The sequence below is a fragment of the Coturnix japonica genome, chromosome Z (genome assembly GCF_001577835.2).
Source record: "Coturnix japonica isolate 7356 chromosome Z, Coturnix japonica 2.1, whole genome shotgun sequence".
Classification (NCBI taxonomy): Eukaryota; Metazoa; Chordata; class Aves; order Galliformes; family Phasianidae; genus Coturnix; species Coturnix japonica.
In genome coordinates, this window is record NC_029547.1 from 8,890,122 (window position 1) to 8,915,501 (window position 25,380).

Genomic DNA, 25,380 nt, shown 5'->3' on the forward strand with positions numbered 1-25,380 from the left:
AGGAACAGAAGAGCAGGTGCCAAAGTCAAAAGAGAAACAGCAAACTGCCTGAAAGTTCAGGTAGGTTGTGGGGAGGAAAAAAGGAAAAGAAAAGCTACGATGCAACAGCTTTTCTTTCCCTGCTTTCCCCACTGTTGTTTAAACCAGCTTTTAACACAAGCTTCTCCTCCTTCCGAGTCAGAAGGCATTTCTTCAGCTCCTTACAGGCTTCGTGTTGCTGCTCTCTAGAAAGGAGAAAACAAGAACTGATGGGAGGAAACTCCAGATGTTGTCCAGAGCACAGGCAGTGGTTCTGCCCTTGCTTCCTCCCCACCCCAAGACCCTGCCTTTCTACACAAGGCCTCCTGAAACCTCACTTCAATATTTAACACTTAGAAAGCACTTGGCTGCAGATCTTGAGTAAAAACACCACTGAGCACATTAAGCATTGATACAGCACAAATAAGCTGTTCGCAAGAAACGCGTCCTTCTCTATAGGACAGACACAACAGGCCCTGATACTTTCAGTGCTGAAAGCTCAGTTTACATGGAATTGATGCTTTAATGGAAGCCTGAAAAGTTCTATTTCCCAAACCGTTTTAGACCAAAACCTTAACACTTGTGAACTACCCAACAAACGAGTAAAAAATCCTTTGGGTACGACGTGCATGTGATACACATTAACCATTTGCAGCTGATAACTTGAAAGGGTGCTTTATTTTGATTGAGTACAGATTCAGTTCACAGAGAACACATCAGTTAATACATATCTTCACTTTGGAGGAGAAATGGGCATGAACACAAGCACTCAGTCACCAGTCTTTGATAGCCAAATTATGCGACTTGTACCTTGAAAGCATCATGCATGAAAGTTTTCACTAAAGCCCCATAGAGGAGCACTGTTGTCATCTCTAGAAACATAGAGGAGGTAAATCTCATACATCACTTGTGAATTTACCCTTCCTTTTGACGTTAATGTGGAAGTGCGTTCTAAAAGAACGAGTCCCTGAATAACATCTTTCCCCTTGAGGTTCAGGTTCTTCAGCCTACAGCTCGCAGCCTTCACACCAAGCGGCCTGTGAGAGCTGGAACCCAAGCAGCCAAAACTCCCTTTAAAACCACCTTTGTGGTAGGAAGAGGGGTACCTGGATCTCAACAGAACAAAGCAGACTCCTTTTTGTTAGAACCTGATGCAGTAATGAAGGCAAGGCTGTTTGCTAAATCAGCCCCTATTAACCTGCTGTCGCTGTTAGCCTCAAGGTTTGGAGGCACTTGGACTTGAAGACTCCAAAGCTCTTCTATCTCCCCCACATACCCAGCTTCATACCAAGCAATCTAGTAGAAGATGCTGTCACTCTTCACAAACCACTCAGCACTGACTCCAAGTCCCCTTATCACACAGGTTCTACCTTGAAGGAAAAGCGAGGTGCTAAGCACTGTCGGGAGTTCACATCTGTGTGTGTGTGGGGGGACAGTTAAAGAGGAGTGACATATTTAGACACGTTGGCTGAAAGGCAGACAAAAGCCCTGAATGGGGGGGAACCTAACGTGAAACACGGCAGGAACGTAACAAGTACAGAATGAAGATGAATTGATGAGAGGGAACGATGGAAGATGTTGCCAGACCAAAACATTTTGCTCCAAGTTTTCAAAGCTGCTTTAGAAGCTTTATGCACTCAACCTGTTTCTGAGTGCTTGACTGCTCCTCTGACTTTTCCAACTAATATATTCTCTCCTCTCAAAGAGCTCTGATATACAAGACATCACCAGTGACGCAATGAACACAGTGGAACAGCAAACACTACTGAGCACAGAATGTGTCCTGTAAGCTGTCAAATATAAGAGCAAAACAGTAATCTTCATTTTTCCTCCACTTACAACAATCAAGGCTGGAAAATGTTTAAAATAATTGCCTAAGCTGCAAGTTCATGCCCAAGCTCCTCAAAGTTTTAAACAGCATTTTGCAACTGAGAAAACACTGTTTATCTTTTTATTTGTAAACCAGAGTTTGAAATACTTTATAATATAATTTCATCTCTTCTTTCTTTCTTTCTTTCTTTCTTTCTTTCTTTCTTTCTTTCTTTCTTTCTTTCTTTCTTTCTTTCTTTCTTTCTTTCTTTCTTTCTTTTCTTTCTTTCTTTCTTTCTTTCTTTCTTTCTTTCTTTCTTTCTTTCTTTCTTTCTTTCTTTCTTTCTTTCTTTCTTTCTTTCTTTCTTTCTTTTTGTTTTCCTTTTGTTTTCCGCAAAGAAACAGCATTTAAGTACTGAATGAACAGAGTGGTGTTAAAAGTTGAGGACCGTGTCTTCAAAATCTTTACTAAGAGATGCAGTAACGACGAATTCAGTTTCTGTTTTAAACTAAGCTACGTGAGCATCTGAATGATTTGAAATGAAGTGCAAAATCGTAAGTCCAGTCACAGATGAGGCTGTAAAGTTGTGCCATGACAGAAGAGGCCGACCTGGGCAGGCACAGCTGCACACTCACAAACTACCCCTTGGTCATGAATGCTGCAGCTCTGAGCAACACCACTCATCAGGTCAGTTTGATCTACGCAATATAAACTCACCCTTTCTAATAAGAAGGATATGAACTAAAGCTTTCAGTTAAGCAATAAAACCTTTCTAATTAGCAACAGAAAATAAAAATGACATGCTTGCTCTGTTTCAGGCACTTTCAAGATCATAGTTTATTTACTGTAGGTAAAAAGCTAGTATACAGATTAAGAGATCCCTTAAATTTCAACTCTACAGTTATACACCATCTAGTATTCTTGCTCTGAATATTAACCAATAACGTTTCTAGACACCTGTTAGCCCCGCTATAAATCTGCATTATGAGGAAAAAAATATATAAATCAATGCTTATTTGTTCAATGCATAATATTTACATTGTAAAACCACTGGGAGATGTAACATGGAGTGGTAAAGAGGCAATAAACTTGAAAAAGCCTAAGTTGTATATATTTGTTGCCGTTGTTTTTCCCCCCACAATAGTGTGCTAATCAGCATAATCGTATATGAAAATTAAAATGAGTGTCCCATTACAGAAATCTTAATCATCCGAACTGCAGCCATTACTTGCAAACCACTTACATGCAACACCTGCTAGGGCTGACTTCATTTTCAAATGTAAAACAGGTGATGACATTGAGACAAACATTAACTTGCGTACAAACAGAATTAATAACTGCACTCGAGAACTGTGCTGGTCACAAGCCTCTTCCACACAGGAGGGGAAAGAAAAACAAACACCTATCCATGACAGAAAGTGGTCTCTTTCTGTACACTAGTAATCAAAGGCAATGTACAGACTGAGAGTATCTGGATGGCAAACTCTGTAGACACCAGAAACAAAACGCTTTCACATACATGCTCTTTATAAGAGGCCTTTCTTTCCAACAGATGGCAACGATTGACAGCAAGTAAGGGGCACCAGGCATACAACTAAACGGGTCTTGCAAAATACTAAGATGGGGCAGTTGTTAATATACAACTTGAACTATATATACAAGATAATGGAATGTATTCCATCCTAAAACTGGCTTATGAAACAACTGGACCTTTCTACACTAGCCTTGTGACTCGCCTATCACCCTAATGAAAGTATAAGTACACAAGAGACTTACATGAAAAGTAAAACTTATCGGGTATCCCCACAAAAACTACTGACGAAGCTGCTTAATGCAATTTCTGCTTTTAAAGTAATTTTGTTAGACATAACTGAAATAAAGGTCTGTGTGTAAAATGCCCTGACAGACACTTCAACATAGAGCTTTGGTGATTTAAAAAGGCCCTTTTTGATCTGTTATGAATTGTACAGTAGAAGTACTGATGCATGCACACATCTGTGTCATCTGAGACTAGTGATCCAATTGCATGCACATTTCCTCGAGGTGCTTTCCACATTAAACCACTTCAGTAACAATAAAATGAAAAATAGAGTAACCAAAGTACTTCAGATAACTCCTACTTAACAGGAAATGGAATGCCAATATGGCAGTAAAACGTTTTTCTGTTGTTGTTTTAAACAGGAAGGTCTCTTGTACCAGCAGAATCCTGTATACAGATGCACAGAGAAGGAAGGAATACACCACTTATAATCCCCATTAAACAAGAGCTGATTCATCATGTGAGAAGGTACAAATTACAGAAAATATGAATAGTCAATAGAAGAGAAACAACTGGTTTACATGAAAGAAAAGAGAACACTTCAGTCTGATTGCAGTTATTTTGTGAAAGCTGCTACAACAGCCCACAGAACCTCATTTGTGTTGGCTTTCATACATTCAACCTCAGGGTCTAAATCCAGAAGCTGCCGCACTCTCTTTGTGGCTAAATCATACTGCTCATCCAAAAGAGGGGCAAAAGCGTTCTCCAGAACATCTGAAGCATGGGCTAAATAAACCAGTGCCAGCAAACGCTTGTCCATGCGGTGCGGGTCATTCACCCATTTGTCAAGAACTGCCTCCTGAACCTTCTTGATGAGGCGCTGTTTGATGTTGTTGTTGGTGAGAGGATGCGTAGTCATGTCAAAAAGAAGGAAGTTCTGTTTCTCTGTTGTCAGTACACCTTTTTCCACTAGATTTTTAGCTAACCGTTCACGGACATTTCGTAACTGGTAGTGCAACTTTAACGGGTTCCATGTTTCACCTAAAAAAACAAACAAAAAAGCTAGTCAGGCAAAAACTAAGCTGAACTACACAGTGATTTTTTTTCCCTGTGGTGCAGAGTGAGCTGTCAAATTCATATAGCTGACTACTACCGTAAGACAGTGTGGGCATGTCAGCATTTCTCTGATCCCTGACCTATCCAGACACATTAATAAGGACAGAAACCATGAGAACAAATTTGAAGAGTTTCAGGGTATGTTTAAAGTTGGGATTAAATGCTAGCTAAGTCATGCCTTGACCGAGAATACAATAAATAAGCACTCTTGTACTGATGGAGAACAGTCACAAAGAGTTTTAATAGTAATAACAAAAACATTTATTATATAGAATTTAAAAAGCACTTCCTCCATCCTTGTCCATTTAGAACAGAGTAGGTGAGTTGGAAGGAACCTTCCAAGTTTGTCTAGACCAGCTGCCTGACTTCTTCAGGGCTAACCAAAAGTTAAAACATATTTGTCTGCTTCCAGTATTTATCAATTCAGAGACTGGAAGAACTGTCACCACCATTCTTTCTGCCATAAAGTTAAGTTTATGTGTAACTACCCTACATAACTGTTTATTCTGTATCCTCGAGTTTATGCTCTTTCCCCCATTTCCGCTCCTCTCAAGGGCACTTCAGAGCACATGTATGCACTTAAGAGAAGGGAATTTTTAAAGCACAAAGTATGCCAACAGCTACATATGCAGCTGAAGTTGTTAAGCACTGAGAAATCCATCTTTGTTTAAAAGTTTACTTTGCCTAAAATTTTTAGGTATAGCTTACCTTGGTGTTTCAGCATTAAGATCTCCTCCTGATATTAAAAAGCCACTGCACTTTTACAGGTGAGGAAAGATAAACAGCATTGAACATTTCTCATGTAGAAACAGTTTTTCTGTAAACAATATAACAACTTCTACAGCAGTGTGTTTCTATTTTTCTGTTACTTTTCAGTAATAATAAATAAAAACACAGAAGAATTTAAGTCTTTCCCACTTAGTTCAAGGTGACAAGCTTTATGCAAGTAACAGCCAAGTCAAGTAAACAAATGGGGTGACACCAACTGCATCGTAAAAGTCCTGTAGGTCCCACTCTTTACTGCCATGGGATTTTACAGCTTGACCACGAATGAAACTATCACACACCATCACCCCCCAAATGGCAGTGTCCTTTCAGCTCTTCACAGAGCAAACAATTCTTCTTAGATGCTTCTAAATCTGGTATGTGGATGCGCCTGTGATAATAAAAACTAGTACTGTGGTGACACCTTGTGACCAATCTCTACCACTACACATTTATTCCAATACAGATGGATGGATGTTTTTAATACAGGGAGACTTGGCTTTTTGACCCAACATTCTGTATTCCCTGTACTTGCCTCTCTTTGAGGTTATCTTATAAGCAACACCGGCCTAGCAAATGTAGCTTCAAACATCCATATAAAGATTTCCACAATGGTTTTGAACTCATACACATTGGAACAGAAGCAGTATTCTTGCACTTCTGATAACGACAGCTGGAACAACTGTTTTCCCAGGATCAGGTCCCAGATTAAAGAGCTCTTTTAAAACATTCTTCAAACAGCAGTTCTCAACCATGAGAAATGCAAAATACCCTAGCACCATAGAAGAACCAGTAATTACTGGTGCAAGCAAAAAGGATTGATCTAAGTCTCAGCCACTGCACTAATGGTAATAATTTTTCTTAGAGCCAAAGTTTATCAGGCTCATGCCCCAAGGAAAACCTACAATATATTTCAGTTATTGCATAAACTTCTTTGAACCAGCACAAACTTGATGTTGTTAAGGCGAAATGTCTGTATTTATGAAAAGAACTGCCTTTACAAGCTGCAGAAGTGAAGGAGGGCTGGGCAAGAACAGACTAAATCGTGAGGATGTGCTGCAGCCCTGCCCCCTACTGACAAGAACTCTTTCATTCTCTCTACCTACTGACCAACACTCACAGAACTAGAAAGAAGGAATGGAAAGGACTAAGTATGAACTGTGCAGGAGAACATGAGAGAGCAAGTAAGGCTTATTGAGGTAGTACAGGAAAAACAGAAATACAAAGAAGCAGAGAACTGGACAAAAAAGCCAGTATATGCTATTAAATGTGGCTGTTGATCAGCTTAAATTATACAGCCCATGACTACAGCTGTTGGAGAGTTATATTAAGAGTTTTAACTGCAATTGTAAAAATGAAATCAAACTGATGTTTTTCCTTTTTTTTTTTTTTTTCCCAAAAAATGTTTAGCTTCATATGAAGATCTGCACACAAACCACACAGATCAACTAAAAGTGATATGCAGTATTTGAAAATATTTGTTACATTTCCCCAGGTATTAAAAAAAAAGAACTCGTCTTTATTATTTCCTTATGACTGATGGCTGAATCTTCACTCTCAACTGTGACAACCATAAGGGTAGCTTCTTAACTTCTTACCCAAAGTTCTGAGTGCTGAATCCATATGGCTAAACTCCAGGCTCCCACTGGCTCTCATTTCCAGTTATAAAGAAAGACAGTAAAGACAGTCACAGCTCCAGGGCACAGTCCTGACTCACTTCAGATTACCAGAAGACACATTTTACCGCAGAGCTGAGACGTTCTCTGACACTTCCACCCAGATCCTTTCCGTACCAACTTAAGTTGAAAGCAACAGTTACTTACACTTGATTAAAGGCTACAATCAATCAGAAACAACTCTGGAAGGCAGACTAATTAAATTTTTGCATAATTTCTTCTCCAAAATCTAACAGTATAATCTCCAGTGACTCCAAGCATCCCGCTTTATTGAGGGGAGAAAAAAAGCAAATACTTTATGTCCAAGGCTTACCACTAAGCAGTTCAATCCAATTTTGTACTGTTTCAGGAGGCTGGGTCTCTTTTATGTGCTTCAGAGCTTCATCAAGCAGAACATCCCCTGTAGGAGCATCAGACTTGCAAATCACCTAAGACAGAATAAAACACAATATTTTCACTTAATTCAGACACTACAAACATCCAAAAACAAAAAAACTCTGAAAATCTACTTGTAATGAGAACAAAGGGAAAGAAAAAAGCAACAAATCTTTCTGCTAAGAATATGCAGGTTTTTAAAATATCTCACTATTAAAAAACTATTCAACATTTTAATTACAAAAACATCTGTGTTAAGTCAGTTATCCAGTATCAAAAGTTAATTAACTAAAACTATAGCTATAAAGCGTGAGTTAACACTAACTTTTATTTACTTAAGGAAGATAAACTACTAAGGTAGTCCTTCCCTTCCTCCTCGAAACGAAGGACACTACAGTTTTAAACTGTTCTCTGCTGGCAGTGTTTCAAACCAACTGACTCAAAACACTGCAGTTAAGCAACTGGGCAACATGAAACTGAGAAATCAATTACAAAAATTTAAAAGGCAGGTTTTCTTCTCCCAAAGATCAATGGGAAACTATGAGCTCAATTCAACATCTGTAATTTTTACAGCTCTGCAGAACAGAATGATGAGAAATGTTACTTTCCATTCGCTAATGGTTAAGCAAACTATACGCATATAAAAACTGATGTCACTTAATTCTAAAATGATTTAATTGAATTCTTTCCCCCAGAGAGCACTGGGGAAAAAAAAATCACAGTAACATAACTGAGCATAAGAATTTGAGTAACTGCTTATTTAAAAGTACAAGCCTATAAACCATGTGCAAATACCACCTTTTCTGGCTAAAAAGACAACATCATGAAACTAAAAAGATACAGATTTAAGCAGTCCAATTCAATGCATTTAATAAGGAAGACATTCCTCTTTCCCACAATGCTATTTCTTTAGGAAAAGATGAATTGCCAGATACAAAGCTGCGTATGCAAACTATTAAACCTGGCAATTGTCTCACAAGCTGGCATTTTATATGCAGGTAAAGAAATAACAGGAAACAAAGAAAAACTCAGCCACATCAAAACAATTCCACATCTACAGGAGAAGCAGCAGGTAAGAGATCTTACTTTCAAGCAAAGTCAAAAGGTGCCGGCTGTCAGACTGTAAAAGCTTAAAGTATTCCAATGAAATACAGCCCAAGTTTAGCTCTGTCACTCAACCCACATTATAAACAACAAAGGAATTAAGATGTGTTTTCATAGAGTCTATAGATGAGCAGAACAGAAGTGAGTTGCAAGAGTGAGAAAGCTTTGTAATGACAAGATTATCCTTAACCAGAGATGTGTCCAAAGACAACAAAGTGAAATTAGAAAGAAATTCAAAGTATTTTAGCCAGGATGAGAAACAGGGAGCACATACAGAAGACCCAATACACCACTATGTAATTTAGAATGGAAAAAAAACCCAAACCCTCCATCAACAGGCAGCAAGTCAACGGAAACAACAAAAAAGCAGCCTTTTAGCAAAGTGAAAATTTCATTCTAGGCCGTGTTAACAGAAAAAATGTAGGAAAGATCTCTAAACAGCTATCAGATCATTGCTGGAATGTCATTTCCATTTTAGATGGCATGCATAAAGCAATCAATTTGAAATTTGAATAAAATTAACAAGACTGGAAGAGTGGCAGACTACAAAGAATAAGATTCACTTAGATACAAAAACAAAGCATGCAAAATATTTTTGCAAAGTAGGCATCAATCAGGAGTTCAGGGTTTAATTTTAGTCCAGACAACTCCTATTTGAAACAGAACACAACACGTGTGTCTTTCTGATTTACAAGCCTGAAGCACAGTTTAGCTCAAAAACCTCATCAACCACATACCAAGTTATTACATCTCTTCCAGTTTCATACCATGTTTTTCTTAACTTCTCTTAGTTTCTGTTCCTTAAATACACCAGGGCAAGTTTCAAGTGTTTTTAGTTGCTACGTTGTGTTCAATTAATAGCAACCTTCTACACCTTTCTTTAAAGATCAGGAAAAAAAGAAAAAAAAAAGAAAATAAAAGAAAAAAGAAAAAACAACCACGAGCTATTTACCTTATTGAAAAGTTATCATTTTGGCAGCAGATAGTTTATTTGAAGTCTCCCATCTGATTAATTTCGCAGCAACTTCAGTTACAGCCGGCAGCTCCAGCCTCCTGCAGAGAGCAGCCTACTGCTACTAACCATCCTGCTTAACTGGTGAGGTGTGAAGTTACTGACCTGCTTTAGAGGAAACTAATTCCAAACACAACATCCTCACCACTGCCACACAGACACTCACTAAAGATCTCTTAAGAAGTTTAGGAAACAGCTTCCCTTGATTATGTAGAGTTAAGATACCTTTTATTACCACTGCAAGGAGGTTCAAGAAGGCAGTCAGCATATGATCTGTGATGACAGAATGAGCCTCTACATAAAGTCACTTAGAGGAAAGCTACAAGGAGTCTTCTCTGCCAAACAGAACCTCCACTAAACACATTATTCCAATTACCCTTCCCCTCAAAAAAAAAAATAAAATTATTTTGCTTTGCAATTCCATGGTATTTTTTCTTCCTCTCTCTCTCTCTCAGCACATGGACACACGCAATAAGGGGAGCTCAGGCATCTTTTTCCTCTCTTCACAGATCTGCCTTTCTTGGACAAGGATTTATTGACTAAAATCTCTTAGTTAATTCTTTCCAGAGTCACTGAAGCACAATAAGAGTGGAAACTGAGTTGGGCATGTTGTGAATTGAACCATCATAGAAGACAAAGTATCCACACAAGGGAACATTTTTTCCTCTTTTTAATAGATGAACTAAGGTTAAGAAGCTACAAACCTGATTATTTAGAGATTATGATCCTCAGCCTCATTGCAGAAATCTTTCTTTACTCCAATTCTCCAGGAATTTATCACATACTAGATTTGCCTCATATTCAGCCACTAAGAATATTTCAATCATATAAAGTATTTAATTTGCATTTTCCACATCATTCTGCAATTAAGCAGCACTGAAGATTAAGCACCTCATGCACTCATTTTTTGAGTGAACTCTTCATTACTTAGTTTTAATAATAATAAAAAAATCACTCATGCATTAACTGCTCAGAATTGTCAGTTATAAAACAGAGGTAAATCCAAGGAATTGCCGAGATTTATTTAAACAATAAAAAAAGCTGTAATTACTAGTTTTGCTTTCTGAGACAGTAAAAGGCAGCACAGAATTCCATTTTCCACCTTCAACAACCACTAGTCTCAGAAACTATTTTATTTACATACAAACCTCAACTTTCATTTCTTTGCTTCCAGTAGCGGCACCAGCAAATAGAACTCTGAAACAATGCAGTGATTTTACACTCTCCAGACAACACAAAGGTCAGTCATACTGGCTATTGGAAGACTCTCTAAAGTTCATCACCGATCTGCCTGTTTCTTAGTTTCATCTGTATCTGACATTTAAGCACAGTTAAGTGCCTGCACTACTGCCAAAAAACTCGTCCTACCGTTCCTCTTCGTCTCAGCTTATTGCTTCTGTCTCATGTCCCACATCAGACAACAAGATCAAGACAATGATTTGAGTAAAGATTTAACTGAGCAGAGAAGTGAATGAGTTTTAAGTCGTAGTGATTACCTGATATAGCTCCACAAACACTATTAACAGCTGAAGGGAAACTCGAAAAAAACCCAAACAAGTAATTGAAAGTTAAACTTTACCCATCAGAACATGGCTGTAATGATAATATGGGTTTGAGTTACAAATCAGAGCACCTGGTTTTCAAAAGAGCAATACAGTATTAAACACTGCTAGACTTGAAATAAGACTGGAAGCAATACAATAATTATTTCCATACCGAGAGGTGAAGTAGAAGCATCAAGTTCCTTAGACAGAAATCAACTGCATTTGAATTTTATATTAGATCATTTCCAAAGAACTCTCCTGCCTGCAAAACAAGCTCTAGATTTTCTTTCAACAACAAAAAGAATGAAGCATTAAAATGCTACATAGCTTAAAAAAAGAAAAAAAAAAATAAAATCAAAGTCAAAAACCAGACAGACCAACCCCCAAAATCTGATTCTTAACAAAAGGAGGAATACATGAATTTGGTTCATATGCTGCACTAAGGGCATGGCACAGGTTATTTTTCCTATTTTCCTAAAAAGCACAGTTAAATCTTCTGTTAGACAGACCTGACAAAGTCTGCATAGAAAGAAAATAACTGCTAAAGAACATTCCTGAATGCCTAAGGAGCCAAAAGCTTTGTGGGGAAAAAAAAAAAGATTGTGCAAACTAATCAGTGCTGAATATGTTTACATAAAGCTAAAAGTAGGAGCTGTTTGCCTCGACAGAGGTTCAATTCTTCAGAAAAGAAGGAAGCTGGGAGATGTTTGAGGAACTTGGGAGCTCTCCTTTAAAAAAAAAAAATAAAAAAAAATTAACGAAGCATAATATTGATAGGGAAACAGCCCACAAAAGAGCATTTATTTGTGGTGAATAGAAATATTTGACCTCGCATTCAGTAAAGCTATTTAACAAATATCCACTGAAGCAGATGAAGTTAAAATTCTTCAAAGAATTTTTATGCATTTGAAAAGGAAAAATCCAGCAGCAAAAGGAATAAATTAAAGCCTCTAATCCTCAGCTTAATTCAATAAAGAACCTTAAAAACTCATCTTAAACATCAGTGAGAATAAAGGGGTAATCTGTTATATTGTTAAAATGCTCGGGAATGTAAGCTTTGTAATACTTCAGAGAGATCATAGCTACAAAAGTGTGTCCCATCCCTGGTTTCGTTCGGCTGTGAGGGAGGTGGCTGGAAGTGTTAATTTCCCGTTAATGGAAGTGTTTAAAGTGACTGGTCAAGGGGGGCAAGGGGGAGGACAAAAGCCCCAACTGATTTTCTTTCCTTTCGTGACAGGAACTGTTTGTCATCGTTGTTATCTTTGCAATTGTTCAGTGTTTCTGTTACAACAATATTGTTTGTGGAATTCCATTTATAATATAAGTGCTATTGTTGCTGGGGACATTGGTTATAGCTCTTATCCAGGGAATTCCTACGCCATGGGCAAGTAGGCAGACTCCATTACCCAGCAACGGATAATTTATAAGTGGCTGCTATATAGTGTGAATGTTAAATACTGGATCCAAGCTGTGAGTGGTATTATTGTGTGATCTGAAAGCAACTGGATGCTTGTTACACCGTGAAAGTAATTGCAACCCTGTATTTGTTGTTAGATGCTTAACCTGTAACGCTATCCAGGAATTACAGTGAACATAGGAGACGGGCATATTTCTGTTGGGGTTGTGAGCTGGGGTTTAAAGAGCAACACGTATCAGGTCTAGCTGATATACTAGCTATAAGGTGTGGACTTTGGGGAACAACAAAGAATTAATAAGATTTTATATGGGGGAAACACAGAGAAAGGAGGTTCCCATCTGAATCCCACTTGTATGCACCTTGGCTCATTGGCGAGATATTGCCTGGGAGCAGCCTGAGCAAGAAAACTTTAATCAAGTTTTGTAATCAGTGGTTGTTGTTAGACAAGTTGGAAAGCAATGAATAATGGCCTGTAAATGACACTTTGAATTACAACACCCTTTTACAGTTAACGTCGGTTTTGAGGAGGGAGGGCAATGGGGAGGAAGCCACCAACGCTGATTCGTTCTTTACTCTCCATAATGACCCTGAACAGCAGTGGGATTGTGGCATGGTGCCACCCAAGGACCCGATGGTTTTAGCATTAGAAAAGGAGAAAAGGGGGTGGGGGAAATCCCATAAATAACTTCCCTCTCTTCTATTTCTAAAGCAGCAGCAACCCCTCCAGAGAAGGGGGCTGGCTGAGCTGCTGATCCCATGCAGGGCCCTAGAGGGAGGATGCACTCTCAATTACCGAGGGAACTGGAACAGTGTAAACAGGACCTGGAGAGTTCTCCTTTCCTCCTAGGGAAGTCTTCTTAGGTCAAGGGAAAACGCTGTATAGTAACGCCGGCTGGTTTTACTAGTAGAAATGCTAGAGTCTCAGGAAGGAAATGAAATCCTTAATTGAAGATTCTATAAGAGTAGCAGAACAATTAGATCAATTTCTGGGGCCAAATTTCTATGTTTATCATGGATATGTTGTTTACTGGAGAAGAAAGAGGCATGATTAGGTGGGCAGCTATGCAAGAGTGGGAATGGAACACAGAAGGAAGGTTGGGCCCTGGGGAGAGGTGGAGAGAGGAAGGATCCCGAGGATAAACTGTACTGGTTGCTGTCTCTGTCTTTGTGACTGTTAAATTTCACACTTGTGAAAGTGCTATCTAAGAAGCTGTTACGGTACAAGGGGTGTCTAAGAAATATCTAGAAGACCCCCTGGGCTGTGTTTTGGCTCACTGAAGAGTCTTTGCTGGCGAGCCAGGGGGAATACGGAGTAAGAAACCAGGATCATAAATGGAGTAATGGGATTTATAATTATATTTATAATTTATAAAGAGTCCCCTAATCAAGAGACCAAGTACTGGGTGTTCGTGGAAGGTGCAGTATTGTTTGATTTGTGGATTTTGAAGTTCGGAAAGTGACAAGAGTTTGGGAAAGACACAGGCTGAGGAAGGCAAAGTTGAGCAAGGTGTAACAGGCAAGTCCTTACAGAGAAGAGAGGTGAGGGATCTGGAAAAACTGATTGAGAAACAGAGATAGCAAGGAAGTAAGGAAATTGGGAAGAACAATAGCAGCTGTTACTGTTGCTGCACTAGAACAGGGCCTGAGGACCCAGAGATTCCCTCAGGGAAGAGCTTAAGGGGCAGCCTGGAAGGGCTCAGGGAGAGTTCCACCCCCACTGGATGGGAAGCAGGGTGAAGAGGCTTACATTCTGATACAGGCATCTCTTATTCAGCACTACATCAAGAATTGTTACCCGTAGATGATTTCTGTAATAGTTGTAGAAGCTACTGGCAAGAGAAGCTTACTTTTTGGGGACCAATTAAATACAGGCTAGGAGGGCATGCAGGAATACATGAATTATTCTACACACCAGGCACTCCAAAACCATTACCTGGGCATGATGTATTAGAACAGCTGAATGTAGAGATTAAATTTAGTAAAGAAAACTGGAGTGTCAAGCAAGACCAACTGACTGAGAATTTTACATCCAGCTTTAACACAAACTGGGAAAAGCAATGTTGTACCCCCAGAAATCTTAAATCAGGTATACTCAGAAGCACGGGTATCAGGAAGAGCCTAAAATGCAGCCTAATAGAAGTTAAAGATGGGAGCCAGCCCAGTCAGGGTACAGCAACATCCTTTGAGGATGCAAGATTGTAGGAGGATAAAAGAAATAATAAATAACTTTTTGGATTTTGGATTATTAATTGGATAGGGATCCGAATACAGCACCCCAATCTTGCCAATGAAAATTGGATGGCAAGAGCTATAGTTTGGTACAAGATTTGAGGGCAGAGAATAGAATTGCTGACAACACATGGTGGCAAATCCACACATTTTAGTAGGTGTGGTTTGTTATTCTGGATTTGAAGGATGCTTTTTTCTGCCTGGTTTTGCTAAAGAAAGTCTAAAATTATTTGCCCTTGAATAGGAAAACCCCAATACAGGGAGAAAAAAATAAATAAATCAGTTAACCTGGACAGTGTTACCCAGGGTTGTGAGAACAGCCCTATGATTTCTGAGAACTGGTCAGCTCATGAGCCTGAGACTTGGTTCCTCCATCCCAAGAGGACTGTGCAACGGACAGTGTGTTTGCTGAATGTCTTGGTTTCAGTGGTTATCAAGTTTCTCAACAGAAAGCTCAACTGATCAAAGGGAAGGAAGGAAGCAATTTGGCAAAAGCCCAGGACAGCAATGCAGAGCTACCTCCAAACCAGCAGTGTGTGACTGCATGGAGACTGTGCCAGTCAGCCAGACCTACAGGAAGAACCACTGGATGATGCGGAGGATTCCTGGATTCATCGACAGAAGCAGTTTTGTGAGACAAGGAAACTGTAAGGCAGGATACGCAGTAACTGCTACTGACAAGGTAATTGAAGCAAAACCATTACCTGTGGGGACTTCCACTCAGAAGGCTGAAATGACTGCCTTGACAAGAACCTTAAATATATGGACAGATGCTTTTGGGGTGGTACCCACTAATGGTACTATCTGGAAAGAGCAAGGATTGCTTACACACAAGGAAAACAAATTCAGCATGATGTAAATCTACCAAAGAGTGTGGCTGCTCTACACTGTAAAGGACATCAGAAGAGTGACACTGTACAGGAAACTGGAAATAAGATGGTGGATCAGGTGGCAAAACAGGCAGCTGAAGGAAAAGAAACTGGTGAACTGACTTTAATTCCAGATGATATATTTAAAATATCAGAACCAGAGTCAGAACCTATAAGGTATTCTAAAGAGGATAGGAATCTAATTAATGATTTAGAAGGGAAGAGAGCAAGCTGACAGATGGGTGCATACCCAGATGGACACATTGTTGTGCCCGTTAGTAATTTATGGAAATTGGTTCTAAGGGATTAAGTAATTATATGATCCTAGTACCAGGAACAGGGTACAAGTGGGCCTAATGGGAAAGGGAACCTTCCAGGGCAACAATGGCAAACTGATTTTTATGGTATTGCCAGGAAAAAGGAGGATTTTGTTATGTGCCAGTTGGTTCAGAGTAGCCAGAGGCATTCTGTTGCAGAACCAACAAAGCTATTGTTACAGAAAATAATTCCAAGAATTGGCATTCCAGCAACTACTTCCTCTGATCGAGGGCCTCACTTTGTAGCTAAGGTAGTAGCACAAGTAAGTCAACTATTAGGGACTGACTGGCAATTACATACTCTCCATTGGCCACAGTCAAGTGGTCAAGTAGAGAAAATAAACCATCTGAAAATTGTTAAGTTAGGGCAGGAGGCTGGGGTGACTTGGCCCCAAGCATTACCAATGGCATTAAGAACCAAACCTCGAGTGAAGGAAGGACTAAGCCCATTCGAAATGTTATATGGTAGGCTGTATATGATTCAGAATTGTACCTCAAATCAAGTAGGTGAAGAGACCTTGACAGGACACATAATAGGCCTGCAACGGCAGTTAAAAGAAACAGAAAGATCAGTTTTGGGCGTAAGGGCAAGAGGATTGGATGGACCTGTTCATAATGTTAAACCTGGAGATTATGTATATGTCAAATCCCTCTCAGATTCACCACTTGAGCCCAAGTGGGAAGGACCATTTTTGGTAATATTAACATCATAGACAGTGATCTAGGTGAAAGAACAGGTGTTGTGGATTCACCATCCTCAAGTCAAGAAGACAGCAAAACCACTGTGGACTGCTGAAGAACCCCTTAAGCTTAAACATAAGAAGGCAACACATATATTTACTTTTCCTTGGGATATTTGTATGCTGTATGCTATGTTGTTTTATGTGGATGTGTAAACAAACAGGTGATAGCTAATAACAGAATAATTTAGCAAAAGAATTTGCTAGGACATAGAAAAGGGGGGAAACGAATAAAAGGCTCATCTGTTATATTGTTAAAATTATAACAGATAAAAGTATAACAATGGAAATGATAGGGGGTCATTAGTTAGGGGTGGAGTCTGGGGCATAGAATGGGTGTGGAATATTGTAATGAATTTCTAGAATTAATTGTAATAACTACTCCTTGTACCATGAATATGCATGTATTCCCTCTAGAAATAGGGATGTTTACCTGCTTTCAGTGTGCAGGCTAGGAAGGAGTTATCCCCCCTGCACCCAGCCAGACAAATAAAATCTATCTGTTCTACAACTACTGCGTGGTTACAGAGTTTGTTCCACAAGTCAAGTGACTAAAACCATTTTAACTAGACATATCTGTGTGTTGCCAGGGGCCCAAAGCACAGGAATGTCTCCTTCTACAGTGCAGGGATGGCAGCACTGTGGGTGCCTTGAGAATTGCAGGATGCATCCAGCACATTGACAGTCAGCTGTCCCTATCAGCCCCAGCTCACATCTAGCCCATGCTGCAAGAGCCAGTTCCTTCAGCAGATTACAGCTGGTGCTTGGAGGCTCCTAGTAGCAACTGCTGCCACAGCACCATGGCCACCACCACTGCCAACTGATTATGAAAGGTTCCCAAGTACAACAGGAACAGGTCAACAAGAACAAACAGGAGCTGTGAACAAACACAGAAGATTTTCCAGGGTATTTTAGCTCACTGTTTAAACTCCACGGATGCAGATTAAGTCACCACTCAATCTCTAACCACATTTAAAAAATTTAAAAAAAGTGTTTTGTTACAACCATTTGTAATTTATAGCTACTGCACTGCCTGAAACGCAACACAAAAGTGAAAATGACCACATAACTCCACTTACTTTTCTTGTCAGCAGACTTTTACGCCTCATTCCACAAGCCTCTAGCTGAAGACGACCACGCAATGCAAGTTCAATTAACATGCAGCCACGCAATCCAGAGGAGATGCAATCATTCCAGAAGGATGTGTAACCCTGTGAAGAATGAAAGACAGTCAGATACTTCCACATGCACCTGAACATAAATAAAAAGAAGTATGCTGTGTTCTCTAAGCAGTTATCTTGCCTTCGTACAGTTTAATGACAGAAAACCATCATTTCTATACTGTAAATGTTAAAGAGAAACAGATGAATTTTCTTACTTTTGAAGCTCTGTCAGTTCTTTGAAGAACTAGGAAACTTCAGGAAAGTGACAGAAAACAAAACAGCAAGATAGGCCACAGAGCTCAAGCACATCAAAATAAACAATATATTTCTAAGACATCAACCACTTGGCATTACTAGAATCTCACAGGCTTATCTGAGTTCCATGATAAACAGAAACATGCCATAAACAATACGGCACTGAAATAATGATTATATGGAGAAAAAAAAATAAAAAATCAACATTAAGTAAGATAGAAAACATCTTGTAAATGGAAAGATCAAACAAATGCTGCAATCAGCACAAACTGAAGACCAGATTTCCCAGTCTGAACATAGTACCAGTGACCCAAGGCAATGCTACATGCTTGGGGCAAAGTGGCTGGAAGACTGTGCAGAGGGAAAGAACCTGGGAGTGTTGGTCAGTGCTCGGTTGAACGAGCCAGCAGTGTGCCCAGGTGGCCATGAAAGCAAATGGCACCCTGGCTTGTATCAAAAATAGTGCAGACAGCAGGAACAGGAGGTGTTCGTCCCCCTGTACTCAGCTCTTGTCAGGCTGCACTTCAAGTACTGTGTTCAGTTCTGGGACGTGCACTGCAAGAAAGTCATTGATGACCTGGTGTGTGTCCAGAGAAGGGCAACAAAGCTGTAAGGGGTCTAGAGAACAGGGCTTATGGGGAATGGCTGAGGGAGCTGGGGTTGTTCAGCCTGGAGAAGAGGAGATTCAGGGGAGACCTCATTGCTCTCTTCAACTCAATGAAAGGAAGATCTGGCAAGGAGGAGGTTGGCCTCTTCTCCCATGTAACTAGCGACAGGACAAGAAGGAATGGCCTTAAGTTGCACCAGGGGAGGTTCAGCTTGTTAGGAAGAACTGTGAAAGAGTGAGTGGTCAGGCACTGGAATGGGCTGCCCAGGCAGGTAGTAAAGTCACCATCCCTGGAAACATTCAAGAAATGTGTAGATACTGTACTGACGAATGTGGATTAGTGGAAAATATTAAATACTGTGATTGGTGGGCAGTTGGACTGGGTGATCTTGAAGCTCTTTTCAAATGTTGGTGATTCTACAATAGTAAACCAAACCAAACCAAAACGTTTTCCAACAAATTTTTTAACAGTAACTATTTTTTCACCTAAACCCACTGAAAACATTAATATTTCTGAAACATGAGGCACACTTCTCCACAAACCACATTTATTTTATGAACCACATCACACGCTTCATGCTTCATCTATATTTCTGCATTGATAGCTGTCTGCAGAACAGAACACCTCACCCTGTAAATTTCCTTAACAGTTAGAAACGCTATTTATTGACTTTTGTACTCTCCTGTTCATGTATAGTGACAAAGACTTATAAAAAGGATTCCATTTTAATTACTAAATACTCAGCACTGTTCTTTAAGTTCTCTAATGTTAAGACAAAACAAAATCATTTCAAGAAATGATTTTCCTTCTGACAAATGACTGCAGAAACAATGCTATGACCCAGAGAAGGCCTTCCAAAAATCCTGCAGCAATGCATCCTGTCCATGAAAACAGCCACTTTGGGATACAGGAAACAACAGAAAAAAAGGAGAGCGCTCATAAAATTTACCCTAGCCAGCAACTAAGATTAGCCCAAATCATGAGCAACACAACCTTACAGTATTTGCAAATGACATCTGTCAGTGCACAGAGACACCGGACAGATATACCAGAGGTCCACGACAGCAAACACAAACTAGGCCCAGCTAATGTGTTTCCATTTTGCATTTAGATGCTTTGAACAGCTGTATTATATAAACAAACAATAGTTGTAAAAATTCCACAGAATTTTTACGAAGTTGTTAATGAAATATCAGATGTTTACTTAAAAGGCCTTAAGTATAATGTTGCAAAGGCATTCTGGAAGTTATCTAGCCAGTCTTTCTATTCAAAACCGATCTTTGTGAGAATCAGCTATTACCAAATGTTGGCCACTCCATAAATTTTTTGGTTGGCATCAGACCACTTCCTTCTCAAAAGAAAAACAAGCATGTAAGATAAGGTGCAGTACTTGCTTTATGAAATAAAACAATGACTCCTACGTCCTATTTCAAATCAATTATGCCCTTTAAGTAAAAAATAATTTCTGAAAGCAGACAAGATATATATAAACCAAAAATCAAACAAACAGCTATGGCCTGATACATGAATATTTCTTTCTACTATGAAGTATTATACTATACTATACTAAAGAGTTTAAATTCTCGAAATTACTTCCTTGTTTAGTTAAGAGAAGACAGATTTATTTTTAAAGTATTTATCAAGGAGGTGACAGCAATTACTCAGCATTAAACCCTTTGTTTCATCAATTATCCAACATGAACAACCACAGGCTGCGTGATGTAGATAAATGAATAATCCTAAGATAATTCAGGTCAGAAGGGACTTCATGAAATTTCTATTCCAACTTTCAGCTCAAAGCAGGTTCAGTTACAAAGTCAGTCCAAATTATGCAGGGATTTATCCAAGCAGGTCTTGAAAACCTGGGAGGATGGAGACTGCAAAACCATCTGATGATTTAATGAAGCAATTCTGAAAGGTAGTTCAAAGAGATCATGATCTTCAAAAAAGGAACTGCTTTGTCTAGTGAGTTCAGTGACATTAAAGTCATGAGAAGGTCCATTGCCTCAACTTTTTTTCAGGCTCAAAGTTTGCAGGGTATCCACAAGATAAGGAACGTCTCATTAGACATAGACTATATTAGCACAGTAAGGAACAAGGTATTTTATAACAGCCAGTGACATCCTAAACATTTTACAATCCACTAAATTGGTCTTTCTAGATAGTTCAATCAGACTGATTGACCAACCTTGTTCAGTACTTACTGCAATAATGTCAGTCAATTGAGGGAACCTTCTGAGAAGGTGAAGTTAGCACACAGCAGTCTAACTAAATCATCCTTAAATTAACTTGAGCTTTCTGGTGAAACAAAGCAGAAGCAGACATTTATCTTCCACTCTGAAAAGAGTTCCCTGACACCTACCTCAAATGATGCATGTAGTCAAAGAAACGGGAAAGAAAAACAATAATGTTCAGCACTATGGTACTACCTATTAAAGAGGTCATAGGTGAACAGCAAAGAAAAGAGGAATGAAAAGGGTGGAGAGAATATACAGAGAGGAAGCTTTGTAGAACAGTGTACTGTTTGCACAGGAAGCAACTACTCCTTCTGCCAGACAAGAACTAGAGGGTGGCAACTGAAACTATCTTTTTTTAACCTGTCAAAGACAAATTCCTTGTCTACGTAAGTACTAGACTGTTTTTATAGGAAGGTGAAAGTTTTCTTCAAATAACTTCTAAATGGATTCTGGAAGCAGTACACAATCTGGGAAATTACCACAGGAGTACAAAGTGTGCACTGAAAGTCCTTCTGTGCACGTCAGTTCCTGAACGCTGCCCGGACACTGCTGGTTATAGAGCAATGAAGACAATAAGGGTTCAGTTTGACATTTTATCCCTGTTTTTATGTTATGTTCCAAACGCCCAGCAGTCCCAAAATGCTTACAGAACAAAGGTCACTATTGACAGGCACAGGACATTTCACTATTTGATGTTCCTGAACAGCACCAATATTCCCAGCAATACAAAGCCAAATATTTTTCACTTTTCCTACAAGCCTTTACTGATTTTATAAACATTCAAAGCTGGCAGACAATGGTGGTGGGGAAGACTTAAAAGGCAGTGAGTTGTAATTGTTTTTATCTGACAGCAATCACATCAGAATAGCACAAAGCTATGAATAGCTCACAAGACAGTTTTAAATCTACACCGATTCAATGATCCTTAGACTGTTTACAACTGTCATGTTTATTTACAGAAACACAGCAGAAAAGTTCTTTTGAGCTGACCTAGAAATTGCAATATAAAAAATAGTTTTGCTATACAAGCATAAAGGGAAATAAATAATGTTTATAGTAGAATCTTGCAACTGTATTAACTTTGAAAGCTCAAACTTTCCACAAAATTACAGAAAAGCACAGAGCTAAGACTAACACCCTCTTTCTATTTAAAAAAATAGGTTATCCAAAATTCATGCTCATTAAAACATTTCTCTCCCATCACATGGTGAAGCACATACTCGCTTTGTTCTCTTGCCCATTTCCCAGCTCTGAGAGGTCTTCTGTCCAGTAAACCACTGATCACCACAGCTTCTACTTACTGAACACCATCCATATCCTGACCACGGTTCTAACACCACTGTGTTACCTACCCTACTGCCTTATCCACCATTCCCTGCCTTTACTTTGCCTCTTCAGCTGTATGTCTACACCATTCACCCACAACACCCTTCTCCTACAGCAGCTTGCTTCCCTGCTACATGCTTATGTGATAGTAAGATATTAAACTCTCACACCTGCATTTATCAGAGACTGAGTTCCTATGATCCTCATGGATTTCACTGTTCAGGCATATGGTGCATACCAGATAGCAGACAACATATTTACACCATCTATGGAGAGCAGCCATCTTATTTTTGTTTCCAGTTGAAGAGGGGGAAAAGCCACACGATTGTACTGGCACACATTCAAGCTACCCTTACCAATACATTGGGCTGAGCAATGCTGACCTAAGCAAAACTCCTGCAGCTTCCTCCTATGTGCGGTGGGAATCCAAAAGCTGTGGTCTGTATATAAAAAAGCAAAAAACACAAACATATACAGGAAGCCATGTCCTACAAATGCTGGCATGCAGAATGTAACAGGAGTCTGGGTTGATGCACATACCCCACAGAAAGGAAATGACCCCAACTGGAGAGGTCCTACCAGTGTACCCTGACACTTTCACTTGTTTCCCAACTTCTTTACCCTGCTTAATTCCAATATCTTTGACTATCAAACTTCACAAGACTATATTTAAAGTGGAGTAGGGCCCTGGGACATGTGCAGAAAGATCTGAAGATTGCTAGAAATTATGAGAAATCCTGCGCAAATAAACAAATGCCTTTCAGGAGCTCCAACATCGCCCTGGTTATGAAAAGCCTTGTAGCATCTGATTACACTGTAAAAAAAAACAGAGCAAGAAAAGTAAACTTAGAATACATATACTGCACCAACAGCACCAAAGGGTTCTATGTATAGAATCTCTTTTAAATATTTTATTGAATCACTCAATACAACTAAGCACAATTACAGAAAAAGACCTATTGCAAAGTATTAGAATACATTCCTAAGGATTTTCAATTTCTAAGGTATTCAGTATAGACTTGTGCACATTTAAAATCCATAAATCTTATGCAAATTATGGAATCTGATTATTAAGAAAAACTTCAACCAACTGATAACAATTTCTCCATCTGAGACCCCCAAAGCTACTGCAGTAATGACCACTACAGTTGTACACAATCAGAATGAGGAAACATGACCAGAATAACCAGTGGTGTATGGCAACTATTACTGTCAAATGTGATTTATACACAATTGATGTTACTTTAAAAACCTGAACATAAATTCAAAAATATTTCACTTTAGTATTAAACAGCCAGTGAACAGTCATTCACCCACCTATCTCATTGCTCTATTCAGTTCCAAGAAATTGTGAGTCTCGTTCTGTTACAAAAGAAGTCCAGTGTTCTCTGTCTCAGGCACAAATTAAAGTCAGCTAACAGCATGGCAAAGAAATACAACAGAATTGCAGATGCTATTTTATATTTATAGACATCATCTGAAAATACTGACCAAGAAAGTTTCTAACAGATAAGTTTAAAAATACATTTTATTACAAATGAGGACAAAGGACTTGAGTGGGGCCATGTAATATTCTACTTCAGAACATTCTGTTTTACCCTTAAGAGTTACTAAAAGCTTCTTCCCATTATAGAAAAAGACATCCTCTTTCCAATTCTTCGAATATCTCGTAATAGAAAACCAGAAGTTCTATTATACTCTGCAAAAACCAGAAACTGGCAGAGAACTCTGAAAAACATCACAGATTCATAAGAGGATTAGTAGCTGCAGAGCTCCAAACCTGAGACTTTGAAGATACACGTGGTAACACAAAGCATGCTTAATGCAGTTGGTTAATGATATCTGTTTATAGAACCTTCTTCAGCACATGTTAGATTGTGACTTTCAGTGCATTTCCTTATCTAATGCAGCAAGTCTCAAGCTATTACAGATCACTCTAGAGACCACAGAACCATAGCAAATGAATGGAGGTTTTCTAAGTCTTAATTAAAAAACATCACAAAGCCACGCAGTAGTCCATGAAAGTTACTGAGAGTTAATATGACCCACTTGCTAAAAAAACAGAATTCATTTATTTAGAGAACAGGCTCATCAGGCTCAGCTTCAACTCTGCAGACTCAATAATATTCAGTATTAGAGGTCAGTGCTTGGCTGAAGGCTCAGCTCAGACTCAGACTCAATTTACATGTATGAAAAGCCACAACAGCAAAGCTTCTGAAGGGAGTTAACTCTTTGCAAGGGTAGATAATGGCAGAATAAGGGGAAATGGCTTTAAGGTGAAGGAGGGAAGATTTCGGATGGATGTCACAGGGAAGTTCTTTACTATGAGAGTGGTGAGGTGTTGGAACAGGCTGCCCATAGAGATTGTGGATGCCCCGTCCCTGGAGTTGTTCAAGGCCATGTTGGATGGGGCCTTGGGCAGCCTGGTCTAGTATTAAATGGAGAAGTTGGTGGCCCTGCATGCAGCAGGGAGGTTGGAATGATCAATAACATACCTTGCAATCCAAGCCATTCTATGACAGCACGTGAAGTAATGCTGCCCAATCTATATTTCTCTCCATAAAAGCCTTTTCATTTCATATGCAGATCTCAGAGTACCTCTCACACCCTCACCCAACACCCTCTGTTAAAAAGAGGAACAGAAGATCTACTGTAACAGAACTGAAACAATTAAAGGGGAGCATTCTGAACAAAAAACATCAGTGGAGCTACCTAAAAATCATACGTGCCTGTACTCAGGAAATTCCAAATTCTTCTCTTACAAAATACACAAACAGAAAGATTTCAAAAATTTAGTAAGGAAAGCAATCTTCGAAACTTATTACTTCTGCATGACTGGCATTCAAATGCTGTGTCAAAGGTAGCCATATAAAGCCTCTAAAGTACAAAACTACTATGTTTATATAAGATACCTAATTCTCCCAAGCAGTAGTTTCTTCGTTGCCTTCTGTTCTTCCTGATACGTGGCAGACCATGTTAAGTTCTCAGAAGTCATAGATGATAAACATACAGAAAAACATTCTAGGCCTGGCAGCATTGT

At 39.2% G+C, this 25,380-nt stretch overlaps 1 protein-coding gene across 1 annotated transcript in view; it reads right to left on the reverse strand.

Annotated features, from left to right (window-relative positions):
* Nucleotides 1-2,636: 2,636 nt before the first annotated feature.
* GOLPH3 (golgi phosphoprotein 3) overlaps nt 2,637-25,380 on the reverse strand; it is a 35,119-nt gene continuing 12,375 nt past the window's right edge. The window contains exons 2-4 of the mRNA XM_015848346.2: nt 17,831-17,962; nt 7,458-7,572; nt 2,637-4,628 (exon numbers count right to left, since the gene is read on the reverse strand). Coding sequence (XP_015703832.1) covers nt 4,204-4,628; nt 7,458-7,572; nt 17,831-17,962 — 672 coding nt within the window. The 3' untranslated portion in view covers nt 2,637-4,203. The remainder of the gene's footprint in view (nt 4,629-7,457; nt 7,573-17,830; nt 17,963-25,380) is intronic.